Below are 24457 nucleotides of genomic sequence, written 5' to 3'. Positions count from 1 at the left end.
AGATAAATGTCTAAAAATCAATATGTAAGTATGTTAATAAAGTAATAGACTGTTCTCAAATCTGCAACTAGTGCAGACACATGGCACAAAACACAGGCATGAGAAGAGAAGAAGCCAAGCTAACTGCTAAGCTATCTTGAGTGTGAAGTACTTTGTACACATCAACAGAAGTCTGCATTGCATCAGTGAGTAACCAGCTAAAAAGAGGAAATTAGCATGTAGATTAATAAGTTAGAAGAGAGAATCATATCCACACAATGTGACAACACTGGTGACATGAAGACGCGATAACTGACATGGTAGCTGACGCTGCACATCGAAGGGGGATTGTATATCAAGTGCACCAACTGACAGAAAGAAGCAAGAAGCATTAAAATCTTGGCTGTGATGACATTTCATCTGTCATGATAAGAAAATGTATGGACAAACAAAGTGAAGACCCACCACTCGTCACCACTTATATTTCGGCCGTTTATAGCTCAAAGAAAACAATTGCAGGAAACAGAAGCATATCATGAGAGCGCCCTACAGTCGACAGGCGGCCAACAAAGTGTACCAATGTGGGGATTTATTTGACCTGGCAAGTTAGTCAGTCCAATAGACTTATGTCTGACAATAGTAATTACCAGCTTCACAAGTGTTTTTGTGTGTGTAGTTATGAGTCTCCCTGCAACGCAATGTGTGTTGACAGGTATGTGACTTTGTCGGCTTTGCCACACCCTTCCAGAGTCTTGCTGAAATCAGATGGGTAGTTTTAAAGCCATGCTGCTCGCTAGCATAGATACAAAGATAAGAGTGAAAAAAACCTCTTCCATTGCTGGAGGTAAATACGTAACGAAACACAAAGCACTACGCATGTAGTTGTCGAGTCAACTGGACTTTGCTGATCTAGAGTGCCATTGGCGGCTGTATTAGTGCAGCTGCAGTGTTCCCTCACTGGCACTTCCTTAAACCAGATCGAGCAGTCCAAACATGGTTAGAAATGCACAGAGGGAGTGGCGGCCAGTGTCTCCATGTCTACGAGAGAATGTAGAAGTGCATAAACAGCTATAGAAGCCTAAGAAAAAAAACTCCATACAAGCTGAGATAGGCTCCAGCGCCCCCCGTGACCCCAAAGGGAATAAGCGGTAGAAAATGGATGGATGGAAGCGCAAGCAACTGCAAAAACCCTAGTCAAAGATCGACTGCAAAAACACTCAAAGATTCTCCATGTGACACGAGCGCACTGTTGTTTGAAGGACTTATCCCAAAACATGTTGCTAGAAAATACTATACATGACAAGGACCGATTGGAAAAATCGCTAGTCAAAGATCCTCTATTTAACAGGACCACTGTGCAGTCTTTAATTACCTAGTGCCAAAATGCTGGTCAAAGATCCTCTATATCCTTCTTAGAACCAGTGTCTTCTACAGTTAAAATTTCTTATTCGTCACCTTTTTTTGTCAAAGTTACACGTCTGAAAAAAATATCTGCTGTGCAAAAGAAACATTTCCACTGCAGATGATGCTGATTGTCAGGAGGCTATGACATGTGCACTTCTGTTTTTAAGCATTGACTGCAAATGAAGTCAAATACCCTCTATATGGCAGTGCTGTAGTGTTTTTAGGAATCTGCTGCAAAGATATTGGAGGAAAAGTAGCGAGAACTTTTGGGTATGGACTGACAGATACCATATATTATTTTTTCATTAATACATATCCTACACTGGACAGGTCTATCCCAGTTGACAATCATAATAGACTGGTGTCTTTTTGGTTAAATGTTTAAAAAAAAGAAAGAAAGAAAAAAACATTCGGTTGTGTTTTAATGAGCTCATCATCTCTATAAGCAGTAAGTTGTTCTCTTGCAATCCAGAGGCAATCCATTCTGCACCGACCGCTGTGTTGCCATGGCAACACTCAAACGTCAAAGTCAAACATTACAAATTAGAGACCGTAGCCTGTCCAGCATTTTCCAGCTAAATTACTGTCCCTGCATGCTTCTGTTCACGTGTTGTGTCCAATAGAATACAAGGATGGTGATTCAGCTGCTTCTGCACCCCACACCCACTCCTGTGCAGTGACTCACTTTAAACGCCCATAAGCACATGCAGGGGCCTACCTGGAGCTGGCATGCTTGGAAAGGAGAGGTGTATTATAGGCGGCTGCAATCTGCATCTCTAGATGCCCACCATTTCTTACAAACCTTTTATTCATTTGACTTATTTCAGGAGTTGTTAGTCTTTTAATGATGATTTAACTGACAGACTGTCAAGTCATCTTCTGACTAAAGTGTAAAAATTTCGAATCATGCGGGGACTTGTTGCGATCTCCCTCACAAAGCAGGAAATGGGTATATAAATGACAACTGACTCATTCTTCACTTCATTGTTGGGAAATGCCTCGAAAACAAATCCTAATAACTAGAAAGTGGATTCGCATTAACACAATACAAATTACAAAACAATTTTATGAACGCTTACCCCAAAGGCTAACATACATTTAACAGTATATTGGACAGGTTATCTTTGTTCCGAGCTAAAAGACTGGAGAATAAGCTTACAGTATCTCACAAGAGTAATTTCAGCAAATATTGTTAATTCATAGAGAAATCAAACATTGACATACTTTAGAGTAGTTGGTGTACAGCTTTACTATCCGCTGAAAATCAGTGAACACACATCCATTATTGTCTAAATCGGGGGTCCCCAAACTACGGCCCCCGCATCCAAAATCCGTCCCGGGGTGAAGTTTTTGTTATTTTTTTTAAATCGGTCCTTACTTAAACATTTTCTATCGCTTGTTACTCTTGGGGTCTCCTAGCCGCTCAGTCAAAAAGTTTGGGGACCCCCTGGGCTAAATTAGAGATGATAAATGCTTTAAAATGTGATATCGGAAATTATCTGTATCTGTTTCAAAAAGTAAAATTTATGACTTTTTAAAACGCCGCTGTACGGAGTGGTACACGGACGTAGGGAGAAGTGCAGAGCGCCAATAAACCATAAAGGCACTGCCTTTGCGTGCCGGCCATACAGCCATACAGGTCACACTGAGGGTGGCCGTATAAACAACTTTAACACTGTTACAAATATGGGCCACACTGTGAATCCACACCAAACAAGAATGACAAAAACATTTCGGGAGAACATCCGCACCGTAACACAACATAAATACAACAGAACAAACACCCAGAACCCCTTGCAGCAATAACTCTTCCAGGACGCTACAATATACACCCCCCCGCTACCCCCGACCCACCCCACCTCAACCCCGCCCACCTCAACTACCTCAGGCTCTCTCAGGGATCATGTCCCAAATTCCAAGCTGCTGTTTTGAAGCATGTTAAAAAAAATAATGCACTTTGTGACTTCAATAATAAATATGGCAGTGCCATGTTGGCATTTTTTCCCATAACTTCAGTTGATTTATTTTGGAAAACCTTGTCACATTGTTTAATGCATCCAGCGGGGCATCACAACAAAATTAGGCATAATAATGTGTTAATTCCACGACTGTATATATCTGTATCGGTTGATAGCGGAATCGGTAATTAAGAGTTGGACAATATCGGAATATCGGATATCGGCAAAAAAGCCATTATCGGACATCTCTACTTGTAATAATTGCAAGGTTGCCATTACATAACTATAATGAGTGTTGCCTTTTTTAACTGCTGCGATCTTGTCCCAACAGCAGTATTGCTAGCACATCATCTGAATACAAGGTATTAACTAACAACAACTATCATATAAGCGATATTATTTGTTAAATTGAAATGAATGCCTTCTCAATTATATGAGCAGGACGAGAAAGATTATGAATGGCTCTAAGGTAAGGTTGCAAGAATTAGTCGACAATAGTCAAAAAATGTGTTGCCAACAATTATATTTGTCGACAATAGTTGTGTTTTTCCGGGCAGAAGTGGGTCACTCGCCTAAACAAGGGCAGTGATAACATGTAAAGTTTGAGGATATTTCCTCCTATTCTTGTTAAAAAAATTAATACCTAGCTCATTTTGCAAAGCAAACCTTGTTTTTATGACAGTACATCTGTGATACGCGAGCATTTAAAGCGATTTCCCCTCTGGGATTAATAAAGTATTTCTGATTCTGATCTGATTCTGTGATTAACTCATTACATGCAAAGTGAGGCATGTCAAGTCTTTTTTATTTTTATTTTGTTGATGCGTACAATTTTTGAAATGCCACCCTTTTTGAGAATTTTAACTGAAGGTTATTGTAAATTGTAAGCCATAATCATCAAAACTATAATAAAGGCTTGAAACATCTTACTTTACATGTATTAATTTAATTGTTATTAAATGCTACATTCTTGTGAAATTTCCACATGCTTTATTTTGTTAAATTATACATTTCTTCAAAACAGTTTTTTTTTCTCTATGCTACATAAGCGGCTCTTAAGACCTCAATGTACGCTTTGTATAGTCATGGTACCACCAAACTAAACAAAATTGATGCCGATACTTTTTGGGGGGGAAAAAACAACAAAAATGTGCATGGATGAAAGAACAGATAAAGAACCAAATTGTTAAGCAGAATCAAAAGTGGAATCGGAACTGGAAAAATCCTATCAATTCCCATCAAGAAACTGTGACATTGTGAAACAGAAATGGGGCCATATGGCAGTTATCCAAAATAATACGGAGTATTTTTTTGCTGAAGAAGCTGAAGATGATGGAGAGAACAATTATGTCTTCTCTACACTTGAACCCAATTAAACACTTTTTGGGTGTCCAAAGAAGTAAAAAAGGTAAGACAGAATAAACATCCACCAGTCATCATGGAAGAAGATTGTTGTAACAACATGTGCTGCTCTGCTCAAATTCCAGGTCAAATAGGTGTAATGAGGCAGTAGTTTTCACAATTATCCTATTTGAACATGATCAATGGCTGCGTTGACTCACTTTGAGTCAAAATTAAACCGATACTGCTATACAAGCTACACTGACTACTCTATACTACATCCAACTTCACTTTCTATAGTACTGTCCCTTGACAAGATAGAATAACATTATGTGACGTATAGACTCACTTGTCAGGATCCATTAAGGGATCAATCTGAATTTAGAAAGTTTACTACCTACAAGGCTACCCTAACTTCCATTGGACATAAATATGATATGCAGGTCTAGTCTCGAGAACCTGCATTCTTTCTAATGTGTAAATAGAATGTTCTCTAAAATGTATGTTTTCCCGGGTTCCTCGACTAGACAAGGTAGAATAGAGTAGTGCCTCTGACAGGACATTCACTCTTATCTCAGCACATGAGCGAGCCTACCGCCGAGCTGCAGTCCAAGGGTTCCGTCCACTGCTCCGGTACAAAAATAACACGTTATGTTTGGCGCCATTTGATCCCTCCTGGATCTAACTCAAATAAAGTCAATGTTTGCCGTGACCTCCACCACGCTCCTGCAGAGAGGGTTAGGATCAGGGAAGAGCTGGTGTCAGCTGGTCCTCCGCAAGTGTGAGGCAACAAGTAACAGAGCGCTAACTGAAACCACGTGCCAAACTATTAGCAGCTTCTCTGCTGCTGCTGTAAAACGTAGATGCACGCCACACAAATATATATATATTTTTTTACATCAACTAGTCCTCGATGCCAGATGGAAACTTGGAAAGTGTCATATATATCTGGAACCAAACATGGAAAACATGCTTTATAATGTGCACGTCCTTATTTATACACATATTCTGCTGTACAGAATAATTATTTAGGGTGTGGCGGTACCGGTACAGTAAGGGAACAAATGCATAGCATAAAATGTTCAATGAAAGAATGTTGTATACCAAACAAATCAGATTATGAATACATGTACCTTACACGAGGCCTGGGCGATATGGCCTAAAAATAAAATAGATTTTTTCACAACAGATTTGATTTCCCGATTTTTCCCCCCTGCTTTTTAAAGAAACCAATACATACAAATGACAGAGAAATAAAAACAAGATTCACTTTATTTGATCAAAACTACCGTATTTTCCGCACTATAAGGCGCACCTAAAAACCACTAATTTTCTCAAAAGCTGACAGTGCGCCTTATAACCCGGTGCGCTTTATATATGGATAAATATTAAGATTCATTTTCATAAAGTTTAGGTCTCGCAACTACGGTAAACAGCCGCCATCTTTTTTCCCCGTAGAAGAAGCGCGCGGTGCATGCTGGGATATGTGACGTTTCATTTCCATTTGTGTGTTTATGTAAAGACCCCAAAATGGCTCCTATTAAGTGTGTTGTCTGTCTAATTATAAATAATGCAGACGAGGCGTGTTAACTGAGTTCTCAACGTTTTCTCACAGCGTGCTCATAACCACATTCGAACTCCCAGCATACAACAACGCTTCTCAGGGCTACCGCGCATGCTCGTAACTATCGTTGCATGCTGGGTAGTGTAGTTGTTATATTTGCTAGCTCATAACAGCACATTGAGAGACACGCTTACGCGCTTAATTCAATACTCGCCGTCATTCCGGGTGGATTGACAAAAGACCTCCAGCCGCTAGATATTGGTGTCAACAGGGCATTCGAAGCTAGACTGCTAACTGCGTGGGAACTTCTCAGGGCTACCGCGCATGCTCGTAACTATCGTTGCATGCTGGGTAGTGTAGTTGTTATATTTGCTAGCTCATAACAGCACATTGAGAGACACGCTTACGCGCTTAATTCAATACTCGCCGTCATTCCGGGTGGATTGACAAAAGACCTCCAGCCGCTAGATATTGGTGTCAACAGGGCATTCGAAGCTAGACTGCTAACTGCGTGGGAACTTCTCAGGGCTACCGCGCATGCTCGTAACTATCGTTGCATGCTGGGTAGTGTAGTTGTTATATTTGCTAGCTCATAACAGCACATTGAGAGACACGCTTACGCGCTTAATTCAATACTCGCCGTCATTCCGGGTGGATTGACAAAAGACCTCCAGCCGCTAGATATTGGTGTCAACAGGGCATTCGAAGCTAGACTGCTAACTGCGTGGGAACAATGGAAGACAGAAGGCGAACACACCTTCACTAAGACGAGGAGGCAGCGCCAGACGACGCCAACATCTGCCAGTGGATCGTAAATTTGCCCAACTTTTCACTTCGGACACCGAAGACGAAGGATTTACGAATGAAGAATAACTTCAGAAAGTGAGCGCTATGTTTATTTTGTGTGTTGTGACCTTAACGTTCGAGCAACATTATGTTGCTATTGCTCTGCACTATTTTGAATTTTACTATGTTTGTGATTGCACATTTGCGTACATTTTGGGAGTGAACAGAGTTGTTAGAACGCTGGTTTTTAATATATTATTAAAGTTTGACTGACCTATCTGACTGTTTTTTTGACATTCCCTTTAGCGCAGCGTAGGCGCGGCTTATAGTCCGGGGCGGCTTATTGGTGGACAAAGTTATGAAATATGCCATTCATTGAAGGTGCGGCTAATAATCCGGTGCGCCTTATAGTGCGGAAAATACGGTAGTTGCTCTAAAATACACTGCATCTTACCATTAGCAAAATTCTAATTTATTTTTAGACCAGATATGAATTTTACTTTTTATGCAATAATTTTCAAATAACTAAATTAAGAGCTTCATCTGGGAGGCAATACTTATGCTTAAATAAAATACTTCTGTAAATAAATATATACATAAAGATACAAACAATCATTAAAAAGTAATACAAAATCAATCAGATCATTTAGGTGCAAACTTAAAACTTATGACCTGAATAAAATAATTTTGTAAATAAAAATGTCTGCGTTTATACAGCCATTTAAACTATAGAGACCTCTCAATGCTTCATTTTTATTTACAAAAAGTATTTATTCAAGACAGAAGTTTTGCCTCCCATTGGAAGCTCTATATTGAATAACTATTTGATCAGAACAATGCATATTGATCAACATATGAGCAAAAACATCACAGTGCCAATGCAAGAATTATCTACAATAGCTCAATTTCCTCCGTTTAGTTTTTTGAAAATTATTTCATACCAAGTCTAATTCATACCACTTCAAAAAGAACCCACTTTATTAAAAAATATATTTTGCTAAGAATCAAATGCAGTGTATGCAATGACATTTTAAACTACTGGTTTTTGATCAAATAAAAGTAAAGCTTGTCAATAATTATCTCTGTCATGTGTGTGTGTGTGTGTGTGTGGGGGGGGGGGATCAGAAACAAATTTTTGTGTGAAAAAAAATAAATATATTTTTAGGCGATATCGCCAGACCTATATCGTAACACCTTTGGTTATTGTTGGGGCTGGGTATGATGGCCAATTTCCTAAGTGGATTAAATTTTGATTCTTTAGTTTCTAAATCTATTAATCACAATTCATCTGCACCTAAATAATGAAAATGTCCCAACTCTGTTACAGAATACAAATGCACTTTGTCTTTGGACAGTTTAAATTTGAACTATTAACAAGACCGTCTCAAGTCACAAAAGCAAATCATCAGAGCATATTATTTCGAAATAAAAGAACTGAAAGTGAAAGTGTACTTGCATTACGGGTCTGTTTCTTTAGTACATCGTAATAACAGTAAACATGGAAGCTATTTTTCTGAGGCCCCTATTTTTTTTTTGGCGCAGTCAGAGAGGATGTAACGCACAGCGATTTTATTGTGAAGGCCGATACCGAGCGCTTGTTTTTTTTTTCAAGCACTTTACTACAGTGCTGTGTATGCAGAGAGGGGAGGATAATGAATAAATGATACAAGGATTCTCCCGAGTTAGAGCAGCTCAGGTTAGCATAGTGTGATACTGCTGCTGATTCACACACAAGATTACTACGGGCCTGAATGGAGGGAATCATATAAAAAGATCCTGCAAATTAGGGCTGGGCGATGTATCGATATACTTGATATATCGCGGGTTTGTCTCTGTGCGATATAGAAAATGACTATCGTGATATTCGAGTATACGTTCCCACGCAATTGCTTTTAGCTGCGGGCATTACACTACATGCTCTTCTCTTGTCTCTCCTTCTCACAGAGACGTAAAACAAGCGCACCTTCTTACATACGTAACATACGTATTTTTCCCCCGCGGAGCAGAGAGGTAGCGGCATGGGTAACGTTAGCTGTGGTGCGAGTGGTAATACGAGAGAGAGAAGGTGCGAATCTGTTAACAAATGAAGGTAGAATTAATTCCCAAGAAAAACAGCAGTGGTCCATCGTCTGGCGGTGGTTTGGCTTCAAGAGGGAATATGTCGAACAGACAACCGTAATATGTCAAGTGTGGGGCAAAAGCCTTGCTACAAAAAGTAGCATTACTGCTAATATGTAGCATCATTTGAAAAGTCACCCGCTAGAGAATGAAGAGTGCTTGAAACTCAGCATGTCAACATCTCCATTCGGTGCCACACCAACAAAATGCAGAGGCAACCATTTCCAGATCAACACCGTATAAAAAAAAACTAGTCAACAACAGAAGGAGATAACGTCCGCAGTAAACTACCACATAGCGAAGGACATACACTATTTGATTTCCTAATATGCAGCTAATTTTTATTTGACAGTTATTGAAATATCTTGTGTGACATCATGCACAAAAGTGCACTTTATTTGTTTTAAACTATTGTAGTGGCGTTCTGTACAAAAAGTGCACTTTAATTTAGTGTTGTTTTGATATGTCATCTTAGTGACATCATGCACAAAAGTGCACTCATAGTTTGTTTTAAAATTTCTCTGAAAATCTTGCACTTTGTTTTGAAATGACATGAATGTTTGTGCCACTGCTTAATAACTGTTTAATAAATACACTTTTGATGAATTGACTTAGTTGTGATTTCCCTCTCTGCATGAAAGTTTAAAATGAGCATATATTAATGCAGTATGAACAAGAATTTTTAATGTAGACACAGATTCATCATACTGGTGTGATTATATGCATCAAGTGTTAATTTAAGGCTAAGGCAAAACATTGAGATATATATCGTGTATCGTGACATGACCTAAAAATATCGAGATATTAATAAAAGGCCATATCGCCTAGCTCTAGGCTGAATGGAGGGAATTATATATAAAAGGATCCTGCGAATGACGGGGTGTTATGCTGTTTTTTAAAGCTAATTCTGCAAAAACGCCAGTCCATGATCCTCTATATCAGTAGTCCCGAACTCCCTCTTATTTTGAAAGAATCCTCACTTCCGCCTATGCGTCACACTTTCGCAGTTGATTGAGCCTTCACCATTGTGCACGGTTATGGTAAGCTAACAAAAGCAGTTATAGGGAAAATAGGACAGGGGTCCTACTAATTCTACATTAAGGTGAGTTTATTTTTGTGTGACAACATTCCAGTAATTGGTGCGATATGCATAAACTGAAAGAATACCAATAATAGTAATGCCACTGCTGCATACGTTGCATATGTCACTTATATGTATTTCACATTGTTTCTTGCATGTAGAAATAATTATACTCTATGAAATGTGTTCATATTTTGAGTGTCTAGAACAGATTAAGATTTATATTATTTCTTATGGGAAAAATGTAATCTGTTTTTGTATGATTTGGTCTTCGGATCTTTTGGAGCGCATTAACGAAAACCAATGTTCTACTGTAATGCACACTAGTGGTTTCTGGTGCTTAACGGGTCTAACACTGTTGTTTGTGGAGTATTTCTACAAAATACATTGTTGTCAAACAGTTGTTTATTGCTCCAGATAGGTGACTTACAAGAGTCTCACTGGAGAGCGATGAAATGTACATTGGAAAGGTTGTAAATGTGGCGACTTCCTTATCTGCCTGCTGGTGTGGAGCTCTGAGACTGACGGCAGCCCCGCCAAGTAGCTGATAACCCGGGCACGGGAAGCCTTACACTACCAGGAGCTCTGGAGGTCCGCAAGATCAACAAGCATTGCAAAGCCTACTTGGCTTCTCACCTCCCGATGATATAAATAGAAGAGTTAGCACAATGTTAAGCAGGTTTGAAAGAAGTGAAAGTGGAACTGCTTAATCAAAATTGCTCGTTAAGGCCAGGATTATCCTTAGTCGGGAGGTGTATCACATTTCAAAGCTTTAAAATGTGTCATTTCCTTTATAGTAAGAACAGATACTGTAGTTATAGAAAACTGATGCCAACAGCCTACTACAGTCCATGTTCACTGGGAAAGTACACGCCATGAGGGGTGCACAAATTGCCAATCAGATGTCGAGGCAACATTTTGGAATAGCCTCCAGGACCATCAGCAACATGGTGGGAAAAATGATCGATACTCCGATGCATCATGGTTAAATTTATGAATCGATTGAAAAATGTCCGAACATCAATTATTCACGTATGATAAAGTAATCCAGACGAGAGCTCGACCGGTATGTTTCTTTCAGGGCTAATACCGATAATTAGTCGTCAAAGAGGCTGACAACTGATATTTGGAGCCAATATTCATTTGCAGTAAGAGGTTTTTAAACATGAATAGTCTATGTCAGTTAGAGATGGGAATGGAAAACCGGGTCTTGTTCAGAACCTTTTCCCAGTGTGTCAATTCCTTGGAATCGCTTGCCATTTTTTTCCAAGCAGTTGTCTTAACAGTTCTTCCGGGTGGGGGGGGTGACGTTATTACGCAACATGCGTGGTGATGTCAGATCGCAAAATGGTGGCGACCGGTCAAAACAAACAGTAACATTTGACTAGAAAATATTGCAATAGCGCTACTTGTAAGAATTATAAGGAGACTACTTCAACAAGGGGGATATACGAGCAATATGCTGAAACAAACAGCGTGCAACAATTATAAATAATAAATGAAAGCTGCGTTTTTGAACCGCTCCTAACAGCAGTAATGCTAGCACGTCATCTGAATAAAACAGGTGCTTGTCAAGTAGGGACTTTTAATTTTTTTCCCCAAGTAGCAGGCTACTACAGTTCTCACACATCTAGTCTTCTATTTGTACATCTATGCTGCGCGCACTACATTGAATAACCGGAAATGACGCATTACTGCATACGTCAATAGCCAAAGGAGACATATTACTAATATCATTAATAACTAGATGACTAGAACAATTATATACAGAGCATGGTTGGCACAAAAATTCGGAAAATGGAAGAAATACAAGCTAACCACTTAATGCATGATTTCACATCCAGAATTACAGAGGACGAGCTGGTTAATGATGTCAAGGGTCACCAAGACAACCATTAGTAACTTAGTTTGCTGTATCTAATATCTTTTTAAGGGGTGGTAAACTTACAAAGTCAGAGGGGCATCAAATATTTATTTTCCCTACTGCAGGGTGACAAACTCATTTTACCTGAGGCCACATGAAGGAAAACCTATTCCCAAGTGGGCCGGACTGGTAAAATCATGGAACGATAACTTAAAAATAGAGACAACTGGGTGTTCTTTGTTTAAAAATAGAACAAGCACATTCTGAAAATGTACAAATCATGTTTTTTTTACACTTAAATATTGCGGTTAATAGTATTGTATCTTCATTTGGCGTTATTTATATTTTCTGTATACCGTAATTAAAGCGATAATGTTCATTATAGTAATAGGTGGAATCGAGTCTGGTGTTCATTTTTAATCTATCAGAAAATGAAATGAATAACATCAATATCATATTACTGGATGTCATTAATGTAATTCACTCTTTTTCCTCAACTGATGAACTAACATGTGGTTTATTCTGTACATGTGTAGCATCTTCTACAACTAAACGTTTTAGTTTGGACTCAATTCATTAATCAAACATGAAGTTAAAAGGAGATATTATTATACATATTATTTCAGCATATTTAGGTGCCCTCTAAAATGTGTTAAGTACGTCACGAAATGTACAGATTATTAAAAGCATTATTTGGGTGGAAATGTCACAGGTTAGATTACCAACAACATATTGGACAATCAAGGCATAAATATAACAATCCAAATTTTGTATACTTTCACCAATAAGCAACGCAAGTACGCAGTGTCTAAACACGGAAGTGTTTGACACACGGCACATAGCTCCGTCCCCTCTGAAGTCATGCGCACACCTGTGGCAGGGGATACAAAGAATTGCTATTGCGACATCTAGTGGACACATTTAGAATAGCAGTTTCTTTCATTCCAAAATTTCAGCTTATGTTAATAAATGGCAAACTCATTGCGCAGGTCGGACAAAACCTGTTTTCCGGCTTGATCCAGCCCGCGGGCCGTACGTGTGACACCCTCGGTCTACTGGATAGTATGGCACCTACACTCCTGTTATGCACAATATTGGAATGTATGAGAAAATCCAGACGATGCCCCTTGGGATACATTGTGGTACTAAAGACCACCACAAAATTGTTGATATATTAATGAAAAGGGTGTATTTTCTTTGCAGGAGGGTTAGGGAAAAAAGCAGCTGAGAAAGACAGACCTCGCCTCCGTTTTCTTTCAAGGAGTTCTAAAATTAGCCTGGAATTCAGTTCTGTGCTTCTCTTACCCACGGCCCCCAAACTCTCATCATTGCACCCTTCCTCCTCACTCAGCCAGCCACCAATATAAACAACATAGCATGAATACAGGGGAAAGACGTCTAAAGGCTTCTTCACAAAGGCCAATTACACCAAAACCACACGCCGGTGGTTTATTTGACAAGTCAGCCCTTTCCTCGCAGCAGATTCAATACATCCGTCGACAACAGCGCTTCAAACGGGGTTCAAATGACAATTGAGAACTTGTTTCTTTGCACGTTGGCATTCTTGAGTGGGGAACAGGTAGGCTGCATTGTTACCACAGAGACGTCTACCCTATAAATGACGCACTGCAGCGGTGCTGTCTGCGCTCCGGTCGACAGTGACGTGACTCGGTGGAAAATGGTGACTGTAAATCAGATGGCGAGAAGATTTCATCAGCTTCTGTGGACCAATGTTTGAACTAACAATGTCAGGTGGTTTAAAAACATCTGTTCCGTCACGCCGCTGAGCGGTCGCCGACTGTGGCGAATGTCTGACGATCGCAAACAGGCGACAGTGCTTGTGGTTGACACTAAAGCCAGGCAGCAGTGTGTCGCAATACATTTATTAAGTGACATTTTTGCAATTTGAACTTTTTTTTTCTCTTTAAGATTTGGCTTCACTGGTGAAATATGCACACTGCAAAAACTGAAATCTAAGTAACATTAAATATCTCAAATAAGGGTGATATTTGCTTATTTTCTGTCGGATAAGATAATTCTTTTTTTCTTCTTTTTTTTTCCTTCTCACTAAGCAGATTTTATGTTAGAGTCTTTTACTTGTTTTAAGGGTTTTGGTCCGAAATTATCTCAGTAAGATATTACAGCTTGTTGCTGAGATTGTATGACCTATATTGAGTAAAACGTGCTTGAAACTAGAATGTCAACTGTTGCAAAGCTGTGTCATCAACACTCACAAGTATAAAACTACTTTTTTAAAGTAATAATTTCTTATTTCAAGCATGAAAAAAAAATCATGACTTTGACACAATTGTGTCCCATAATTAAAACAGATGACAGCCAAATGGACTTTGCTGTTTTATTTTCAATGAAACAATAGAAAACACGTACTCATATAGTAGTACAGTTGGCACAGTACAGTAAACTGACAGTTAATATTTAAACATTTTACATTTCAAACTATTTTGAACAGAAATAGTTCATGCACATTCAGATGAATTCTTCAAAATTACAATTAAAAAATTTTGGGCCGGGCTGTATATATGCGCACTAATGGACTGAAAGAGCACGCACTTGGCGCGATGATGTCATGTTATTGATGGAAAAATACATTTTTAGACAATATGATTTGCCTGAGCGGCTCGTAGACCCTGAGAGTAACAAGCGGTTGCCTTTCCATTAAGAACAATAAATTAGTTTTTAGTATAAGTTTGCTGGTTTCAAGAAATGTAATGCCTAGTGCATATCATTACATCAAGATAATGGCACTAGCATTTACTTAATTTAAGAATATTTTTCAACATTGAGCAAAAAGGTTTTGTTTTTTTACCAAGAAAAGTGCACTTATTATTAGTGAGAATATTCTTATTTTAAGGTCTTTTTGGGTTCATTGAAGTTAGCTAATTTTACTTGTTTTGGAAAGTCTTAACAACCCAAATTTTCTTGTTCTGTTGGCAGATAATTTTGCTTAGTTCAAATAAAATACCCCTAATTTTTGTATTTTTTTTTCTTCTTGTTTTTGAACACTGACTTTTTGCAGTGCACTGTCCTCACCTAGCAATCATGTTCTACGTAACACTAAGTTACTGTATTTGTTTTAAAATTTGAGGTTTGAGCAGCATACCTATGTAGTAGCTATTTTAAACAGTCATAGTAGTGCAAAGTTAGCATTCAATATTCATTTCACCAGAATTTGGTGACTGTCTGCCTTTGTGTAGAAACGCATTTGCTGTTTTGTGTCAATATTCCGTTAAAATCTCATTTGTTAAATGTTTGTACAAGTTTAAACTAATAGCCATCTCAATGGATTTGTCTATTGTATGTTAGCATTAAGCTCTCAGCATAAGTGCCAACTTTATGTTTGCATTGCTTTTTTTTAAGTTCATATCAAGCTGAATTGTAAATTAACATGATTCTTACATGCATGTGCACGTCATGTGTATATTAATGTACTGTCGTTTGTGTGCTTAGTTTTACAGTAGCTTCATTGTGGAAACTATCAATAAACAACCTCATATAGGAAGTTTTTGTATCTCTTAATTTCAACTATCTGGCAAAACTAAAGTGAAAAATTTAGATAATGCAAAAATAAAATCTGTACATAAACAAGGGATGTACAAAGTGAGGCCCGTGTAGAGATTAAACAAACCCCTAAAACAGACAACGACAGTATAATGTAAGAAGAAAAATATACAGTATAATGATACTATTAATAAAGATTTGATATGTACATTGGAACCTTGATCTACAAACCTGTTTTTGCAAACTTTTCGATTTACAAACTTTTATCGAGCCGAAAAAAGCTTGTGTGTGTATGAACCTTGTCTTGGTGTACGAACATTTCATTCAATGATATTGTGCGCCACTGGAAGCCTTGGGGAGCAGCCATTTTAGGGACATCACTTCCTGTGCAGCCATTTTGGGGAGGCGGAGCCCTCTAGGTTACATCCTGTTTACACAGTCCGTTACTCAATCGCCACTTCTCAGCACTTCAGTGTGTTTCTTTTCTCGCCATTCACCAAGTTTTGTCTAATTTGCTTACGCGATATAGGTCCAAAAAAAGTAAAAAAAAACAACCTGGTAAGGAAGAGGAGTAAAGACTTATCCCTGCACTCTCCACTCTCTGCCTTTGCTCCCTTCTCCACCTCCTGTCTCTGCCTTTGTCTACTCTTGTCAATTGCATGCCACAAACATTTGCCAACACCAAGGTAACTTTTTTAATCGTAACAACATGGTTTTTAACGTTTTTGAGAGCACCAAAGGGACTGTGTGTGTGTGTGTGTGCTCACGTGGACAGTTGAGCTTGCCGTTGTTTTGATAACAAAAAGATTGTTGATCCATTGTAATGTTTGTGTGAGATATATATATATATATATATATATATATATATATATATACATACATACATACATACACACACACACACACACACACATATATATACATATAGGGCTGGGCGATATATCGATATATCACGGGTTTGTCTCTGTGCGATATAGAAAATGACTACCGGTATATCGTGATATTCGAGTATACGTTCTCCCGCAGTTGCTTTTAGCTGCGGGCATTACACTGCATGCGTTTCCCACTCTTTCTTGTCTCTCCTTCTCACAGAGACTGAAAACAAGCGCACCTTCTTACATACGTCACGTTTGCAACGTCACACGCTCCCGCGGAGCAGACAGGTAGCGACATGGTAACATTAGCTGTGATGCTAACGGTGTGGGTGGTAATACGAGAGAGAAAAGGTGCAAATCTGGTAACAAATGGAGGAAGAATTAATTCCCAAGAAAAACAGCACAGGATCCATCGTCTGGCGGTGGTTTGGCTTCAAGCGGGAATATGTTCAACATTTATGCGGCAAAAGCGTTGCTACAAAAAGTAGCATTACTGCTAATGTAGCATCATTTGAAAAGTCACCCGCTAGAGAATGAGGAGTGCTTTAAACTCCGCATGTCAACATCTCTATTATGCAGCTCATTTTTATTTGACAGTTATTGAAATATCTTATATGACATCATGCAGAAAAGTGCACTTTATTTGTTTTTAACTATTGTAGTGGCGTTCTGTACAAAAAGTACACTTTAATTTAGTGTTGTTTTGCTATGTCATCTTGGTGACATCATGCACAATATAGCTTGTTTTAAAATGTCTCTGACAATCTTGCACTTTCTGTTTTGAAATGACATGAATGTTTGTGCCACTGCTTAATAACTGTTTAATAAATACAGTTTTGGTAAATTGACTTACTGCATGAAAGTTTAAAATGAGCATATATTAATGCAGTATGAACAAGAATGTTTTAATGTAGACACATAGAATCATCATACTGCTGTGATTATATGCATCAAGTGTTCATTCAAGGCTAACGCAAAATATCGAGATATATATCGTGTATCGTGACATGGCCTAAAAATATCGAGATATTAAAAAAAGGCCATATCGCCTAGCCCTACATACATTATGTGGGCTATACCGAGGATGTCGTTGTGGCTTGTGCAGCCCTTTGAGACACTTGTGATTTAGGGCTATATAAATAAACATTGATTGATTGATTGATACATATATACACACACACATTACAGTGTCTTCAAAGTGTAATTTTTGTTTTACTAAAATAGGGACTTTTGTCGAGGCTAGAACCAATTTATTCCTGTTTCTATAGTTTCTTATAAATCATACATCGAGGTTCCACTATATAGCATTACTCAAACATTACTCATAGCCAATTATGCAAATTGTATCAAAATGTCATCTTGATACTGGCCCTCAATAATTTGGAGGAAACGCTGGGCAGGGTAAATAAAAGCAAACATACCTCTCTTCCAGTGGAAGACCATCTTTTCTAGGCCCCTTGTCCACCTGAAAAAAAAGAACTTTGTTAAGTTGCAAACCTGACCCAGCAATGACAAGCAAAAGAACACACAGCAATACTTTGGTTACGAGCAAAAAATTCAGGTTACGAGTCTCCGCTAGTTGGCGTAGAAAATATCCCAATGAACCCCGTAACGTCCGACTGAAACATCTGGTGTCTTACTCACTGGCATTAGCTTATAGCTAGAGATGGACATAACTTTGTTTTTTTATTTCAAGCATGGGAAGGAAGGGAGTGAGTGTGAAGGACAGTGCTGAGAAGATATTTACTGTATTTAAGAAATAAAGTCAAGAACAAGCAGTTGGAGCATAGCACTGCTAGTCTGCACCATACTGAAGCAGAATGAGTTGACGCCTGCTAAAGACGTTAAAATAATATCATCACGGCAGACATTTAGCCATGAAAATAATGGGAAGAACCTGTAAGGAAATACCGTAGAAGTAAAAGCTGCACATTGTTATTACATTACTTCATAAAACGACTTGTTTGTATTATTAATTCTAGTGTATTGTTTTTACACAATGTTTGTTATTTGAATGTTTGCTTTTCCTTTTAAAAGCAAAGAGTGGGAAGAAGCAGAGTGAATTTCATCCAACCCCTTCTGCTTGTCTCACTATTTTGCTTCCTAACACAATTAGGTGTACCAATCGATTATTGAATTCTGCCAAATGTGGGAATTGTCTGAGGCAAAACGGAGTGCTCTAATTCAGTGGTTCTCAAATGGGGGTACGCGTACCCCTGGGGGTACTTGAAGGTATGCCAAGGGGTACGTGAGATTTTTTTTAAATATTCTAAAAATAGCAACAATTCAAAAATCCTTTATAAATATAAATAAAAACCTATCTTTTTTTCCAAACAGTTCAAGAAAAACCACTACAAATTAGCAATATTTTGCACTGTTATACAATTTAATAAATCGGAAACTGATGACATAGTGCTGTATTTTACTTCTTTGTCTCTTTCTTTCAACCAAAAATGCTTTGCTCTGATTAGGGGGGTACTTGAATTAAAACAATTTTCACAGGGGGTACATCACTGAAAAAAGGTTGAGAACCACTGCTCTAATTAGCAGAAGCGCTGCCATTCAAGTTCAGTCTCAAAAAGATTGCAGTCACAAGGGCAACGCAATAAATAAATAGTGTTTTTGTTTGACACCCAGTCAATGGGATCTGGGCTTGACTTTGTCTTGTCTCAGCTAAATTTCACACAGTGCTGTAAAGACCAATCTTTTATAAGTGTGTGAATCTAATTAAAATGTAAAAAAAAAAGAAGAATGATGCAATACGTGTTCATTTTTCTTAAAATGGCATTAGGAACGTGAGGGTGCATGCAAGGTCTACGAGGTTTGCAAAATGGCTGTCAATTTCAACACAAGGCTGCAAACACGTTGGCTATTGTAACCTTAGATACTGTAGGACTGTTGCAATCTTCCTGATTAGATTCCATATTTTAGGAAGAATATCAGACTGTGCTTTGTACTTAACATAAGGAAATATGGAAGCCTAAACAGAATCATTCATAATCCCAATGTAAGACAATAACGAATGTCTTTCTTTTTTTATGCATTTTGAGTCGTAAAACACGTCAAGTATAAACAAGGTGGCTTACAATGCAGATAATGAAAGTACGCTATTGCGCTCATAAAGCCCTTTAAAAAAACATCTAAAAACTCCCAACAATACTCAATTTACATCTCGCGACCTGAATATTAACTAAGTATTGCTGATAATGTTATAATAGACGCTAATGCAGACGAACAACTTTAAGCCACGCGATGATCACAAAGAGCTAACTTAGCTTATGCTGCTATATTGAATTATTGATTGGGTTGAGTTTTTCCTTGCCCTGATATGGGATTCGAGCCGAGGATGTCGTTGTGGCTTGTGCAGCCCTTTGAGACACTTGTGATTTACGGCTATATAAGTAAACATTGATTGATTGCTGCCGGTGAGCTGCTGCATCGCCTCTAAATTGGTGAAACTTAATTCTAGATTATAAATCATGCCTCTCACCTGGGTAGTACAGGGGTGTGGCAATAAACCGAGAAGTTGGTCAACTTTGACATTTAACTTACACACAGAGATTGCGAGAAAAACAAGAAAAAAAGCTTATTTGCAGCACCTTTTTTATTTTACATGCATGAGGATTATTAGGATTAATTCTTCATCCAAATGAGAAGATATAAGAATCCCATCAGTCGGCATCCTAGTGAAGGCAGACATTGTACAGTAAGTGATTGTTTTATTATGTTTGTACTTTGCATATCGTGTTGAGCACTTAACAGTACTAATTGATGCTTTACACTGAAGCTGGATCTGTTTAGCACAAAGCCTCTGAAATGTGTAGCTCATCCTTCTAATATTCAGGCTCAAAAATATAAGGTTCTGGATCACCATTTGTCCCAAAGTAAATGTTGTTGGCTCTCATGAAGATTTCATGATTAGTAGTGGTGGTGTTGTTGAAGGGAAAAGCAAACGGTGTTACGCATCTGTGAAAATTAAAACGCCGCCATATGTTTAAAATGAGCAAAATATGTAAATATTACATGTTATTATGAATGTGCCTGTTACTACTGTACATTACATATATACTTACAGCATGTATATAAAAGGTTGATGGAGGTTTTTGGATGTTTAGAGTGCTTTATAGACAGAATAGAGCGACCTGTTTGCTGACTTTTTCTAGCATCTATTTACAAGTTAGAATGCACAAAAAACATGAGCTCTTTTCTTACAAACAGATTGTAAATGATAGGCAAAAGTCCACCCAAAAAGTGCACTTCCCCTTTGAAAAGTGATAGTGTTAGGGGGCACTAACAGCTGATTGGGCACAACGATGACAACGTGCTGAAGAGGCACTAAAAAGAGGCAGGTATTTGCAATTGAATCCCAAGTTTGCTTGCTGTTAATTTGGCTTTCAAACTTAAGTCAATGGCTTGTATACAAAATGCGCCAAGTGCTGGGACTGTGACCCAAAAAATCAGGGAAAAAAATTCGGAATAATAAGGAAAGTGAAACCTCAAACGTCCGTCACAGCGACACACATGCCTCCTTCTAAAGCAGGCCTGGGCAATTATTTTGGCTCGAGGGAACAAATTTGGAGAAAAAAATGTGTCTGGGGCTGGTATATCAATTTTTAGGAACAACTATTACAAAACCTCACAATAATGTCTGATTGAATGCTAAAAACGTTATGACAGACCGCCTCAAACGGAATGGGATTTTACATTTTTTTCCTGAATGAGACACCCAGAATGTACATGAAAATAAAGAATGTGGGATTTACAGTATTAACTATGGAGGATAAAACACTGAATATTGACAACATATGAACGTCACACCCCCTCTCAATCGACATATTTTACAATCGAGCGAAACACAACAAAAAAGCAACAAACACAGCGAAATATGAACGCCATGGGTAAAAAAACCCCACCTACAATCTGATACATCACTAAGCTTTATAACTTCGTTGTAAAATTCTCCTTCCATGTCGGTCTCTGACACCCGCATTTCATGCCGCTCTGGAAACACTCTGTGGAAACGCTCCCCACCCACACTGCTTGGTGCCTCGTCTGAGCTGCTGTGACTTAGATGACCATAGTAACTAATTAGATGACTATAGTAACTCACTAGATGACCATAGTAACTAGTATATCATGCAAAAGCGCAGATTCCAACCATTGAAAGACTTAGTATAGTTCAAGACTTACGGTCGTTAGAAAACATCACCGCACATCATAATGGCAGCTACATTTTCCATCTTAAAGATCTAAAAAAAATATTTGGGAATGGGGGCCAGATTGAAAAGCTTAACGGGCCACATGTGGCCCCCGGACCTTAATTTGCCCAGATCTGTTCTAAAGTCAACATTTACAAGGAGGACAGAGTAAAACAACTTGCACTGAGCCTAGTCTATAAAATCCGCTACACCTCCCTGATACCGAAGTACATGTCAAACTACTTCCTTAACGTAAATGACCGCCATAACCACAACACCAGGGGGAGCTCTACTAACCAAGTTAAACCCAGATTCCGATCTAACAAAGGTCTTAACTCATTCTCTTTCTATGCCACATCAATGTGGAATGCGCTTCCAACAGGTATAAAAGAAAGGGCATCTCTATCCTCCTTCAAAACCGCAATAAAAGTACACCTCCAGGCAACTTCAACCCTAAACTAACACCCTCCCCGGATTGTTGTTAATAATCAAATGTAAACAATCAAATGCAGATATTTTTCTTATGCCTTCTGATCTCTCTCTTTCTCTCTCTATGTCCACTACTTGCTGTACATATCCTACCAAGTCAGACCTACACTGTTTATATATCCATTTCTCTGTTCTCAATTGTTGATGACTGATGATAACAACCAAACTTAACCCCCCCTCCATACCCCGAATTGTAAATAATGTAAATAATTAAATGTATACACCCTGATGATTATCTTGTGTGATGACTGTATTATGATGATAGAATATATGATAGTATATATCTGTATCATGAATCAATTTAAGTGGACCCCGACTTAAACAAGTTGAAAAACTTATTCGAGTGTTACCATTAAGTGGTCAATTGTACGGAATATGTACTTCACTGTGCAACCTACTAATAAAAGTCTCAATCAATCAAAGTCACTCAATAAACCGAGTGTGCCAATTTGCACAGAAGTACACATTTTCAGCCTTAAAAATCAAAAATTCTGCATCAACGCAAAAGACCCAGGAGTTGAGGCCACACCTCCCACTTACAGGTAACATGACAGTCAGCTGGTGACAGCACCTGCCGGAGTTGTTGACACTATTTGCCCTGCACTCTCTCTTTCCTAATCACACCCACGCTTATATAGTCACAATTTTTAGTTCTTAACACTACAAACAAAAATGCATGAAACAATGGGGAAGAAATTAGCTGAAGGGAGGGAGCACATGTAATACTATGTACATCTATATATATATATATATATACTGTATATAGAATGACTGTAGCAATTAAATATGAATGTATTTTCATGTTTTGTGCAAATTAAAGATATGCAGTGTGTTCTTGCACAATTAGGTAGTAGCAGTGCATGTACAGTTCCTATGCACCCTAGTCAATGAACACATTAGCCACAAATGTTGGAAAATATAATTGCAAACTACTACCACAATAAAATGCACTTGCACACAGTGTAATGCAGCATTGCAACGTTGCGAGCTGGCCATGTGCCCACCACAATGGGCCCCTGCTAGTGTGCACAATGGAAAGTGTGGAGCGGCCGCATGGTAGTCTGCGGTCTCCAGCACTCGCAGCACCGCTCCAGTCATCTCGACAACTTTGCAAAAGCATCATTTTGTACACGCAATGTGAAAATCCGCGAAATTGTCAATCGAGTCCGGAGACAAAGAGTGGAGGGAAAACGAGCAGACGTGCCAAGTGAAGCCAAACAATGGGTGCGCGCATGCAACACATGTGCTCCTCATTGAGGTTTCGTTGCATTAAAGCAAGGTTAATAAAAATAAAAATAAAAGGAAACATTTTTTTGTTGTATTTACCTGAAGTGAGACTAACGTGTCTGCCTCCTCCGGCTGCCAGACTTCAACCACGCTGGTGGACATTTGACTCAGAGCTATGAATGACACAACACATAGTAAATACATTGCTTGAAAACGCACATTAATTTATTTAGCGGTCCTGAAATGTGGCTAAAAAATGATTTATCAGCCAAAGTGTAACCGCAATGAGGGCGAAAGTAACAAAGAAGCACAACACGCTTTTCGTGTCGCTTTGACAAAGGCAGCTCGTTCGCTAGCTTGCACGGCTAGCAGGAAGGAGCTAGCTCGGCGGCTAACTAACTTGTTTACGAAAAACCGCTTTAACTCTAGCCGTTAAAATGGCGTATTAAATGACCCTGGTGTTTAAATACAGCGACAGTGCGGGTAAAAAACGTGACTAAAAGAGCAATAGGACGCGGTGTTTTGGCTCAATAGCCGACATTAGCATGTTTGCATACAAAATGCCCTTTAAAAAAGCCTAAGCAATGCACACACAAAGACGTGTTTTACGTGTGCAAAAATGTGTTTTTTTTCCCCTACAATTAAAAAAAAAGCATGTAATTGCGGGGGTGTGCTGTCAAATCCAACCTAACTTGACAATAGTTGAGCGTTCCAATGCTGACTTTTTTTTTTTTTTTTGAACAAGAAGACCAAACCTTGTCTCTGGGCTCCTCCGTGCTGGACGCAAGGCAGCAACAACTGCAGTATTCCTAATAGCACGTTGATCCACGTCTTCCTGTGACAGTAGCTGCCTTGGTGGAAGTCCTGCGGCCCCGCCATGCTCGTGTCTCGCCTTGTGTTTCGCCACCGCCGCAGCCTCGGTGCTTCTTTCTCTCGGCAGGCGGCCACAGCAGCAACAGCGGCGGCTGGGAGGAGGAGGAGGAGGAGGAACCGCCCCCTCCCTCTTGGTGTTGTCATCTCCTCAGTAAGGAAAGTGGCTATTGGCTGCACGACA

At 38.8% G+C, this 24457-nt stretch overlaps 1 protein-coding gene across 5 annotated transcripts in view; it reads right to left on the bottom strand.

Annotated features, from left to right (window-relative positions):
* tmem131l (transmembrane 131 like) overlaps positions 1-24457 on the bottom strand; it is a 58617-nt gene extending 34160 nt beyond the window's left edge. For all 5 annotated transcript variants that reach the window (XM_061984138.1, XM_061984140.1, XM_061984141.1 and 2 more), the window contains exons 1-3: positions 24159-24457; positions 23503-23576; positions 17911-17954 (exon numbers count right to left, since the gene is read on the bottom strand). In XM_061984138.1, the coding sequence (XP_061840122.1) occupies positions 17911-17954; positions 23503-23576; positions 24159-24420 (380 nt within the window). In that variant the 5' untranslated portion in view covers positions 24421-24457. The remainder of the gene's footprint in view (positions 1-17910; positions 17955-23502; positions 23577-24158) is intronic.

Source organism: Nerophis lumbriciformis, linkage group LG25 (assembly GCF_033978685.3).
Source record: "Nerophis lumbriciformis linkage group LG25, RoL_Nlum_v2.1, whole genome shotgun sequence".
In the NCBI taxonomy this organism is placed as follows: Eukaryota; Metazoa; Chordata; class Actinopteri; order Syngnathiformes; family Syngnathidae; genus Nerophis; species Nerophis lumbriciformis.
The sequence above is the reverse complement of the archived record's forward strand: the minus strand, read 5'-3'. Positions and strand labels throughout refer to the sequence as shown.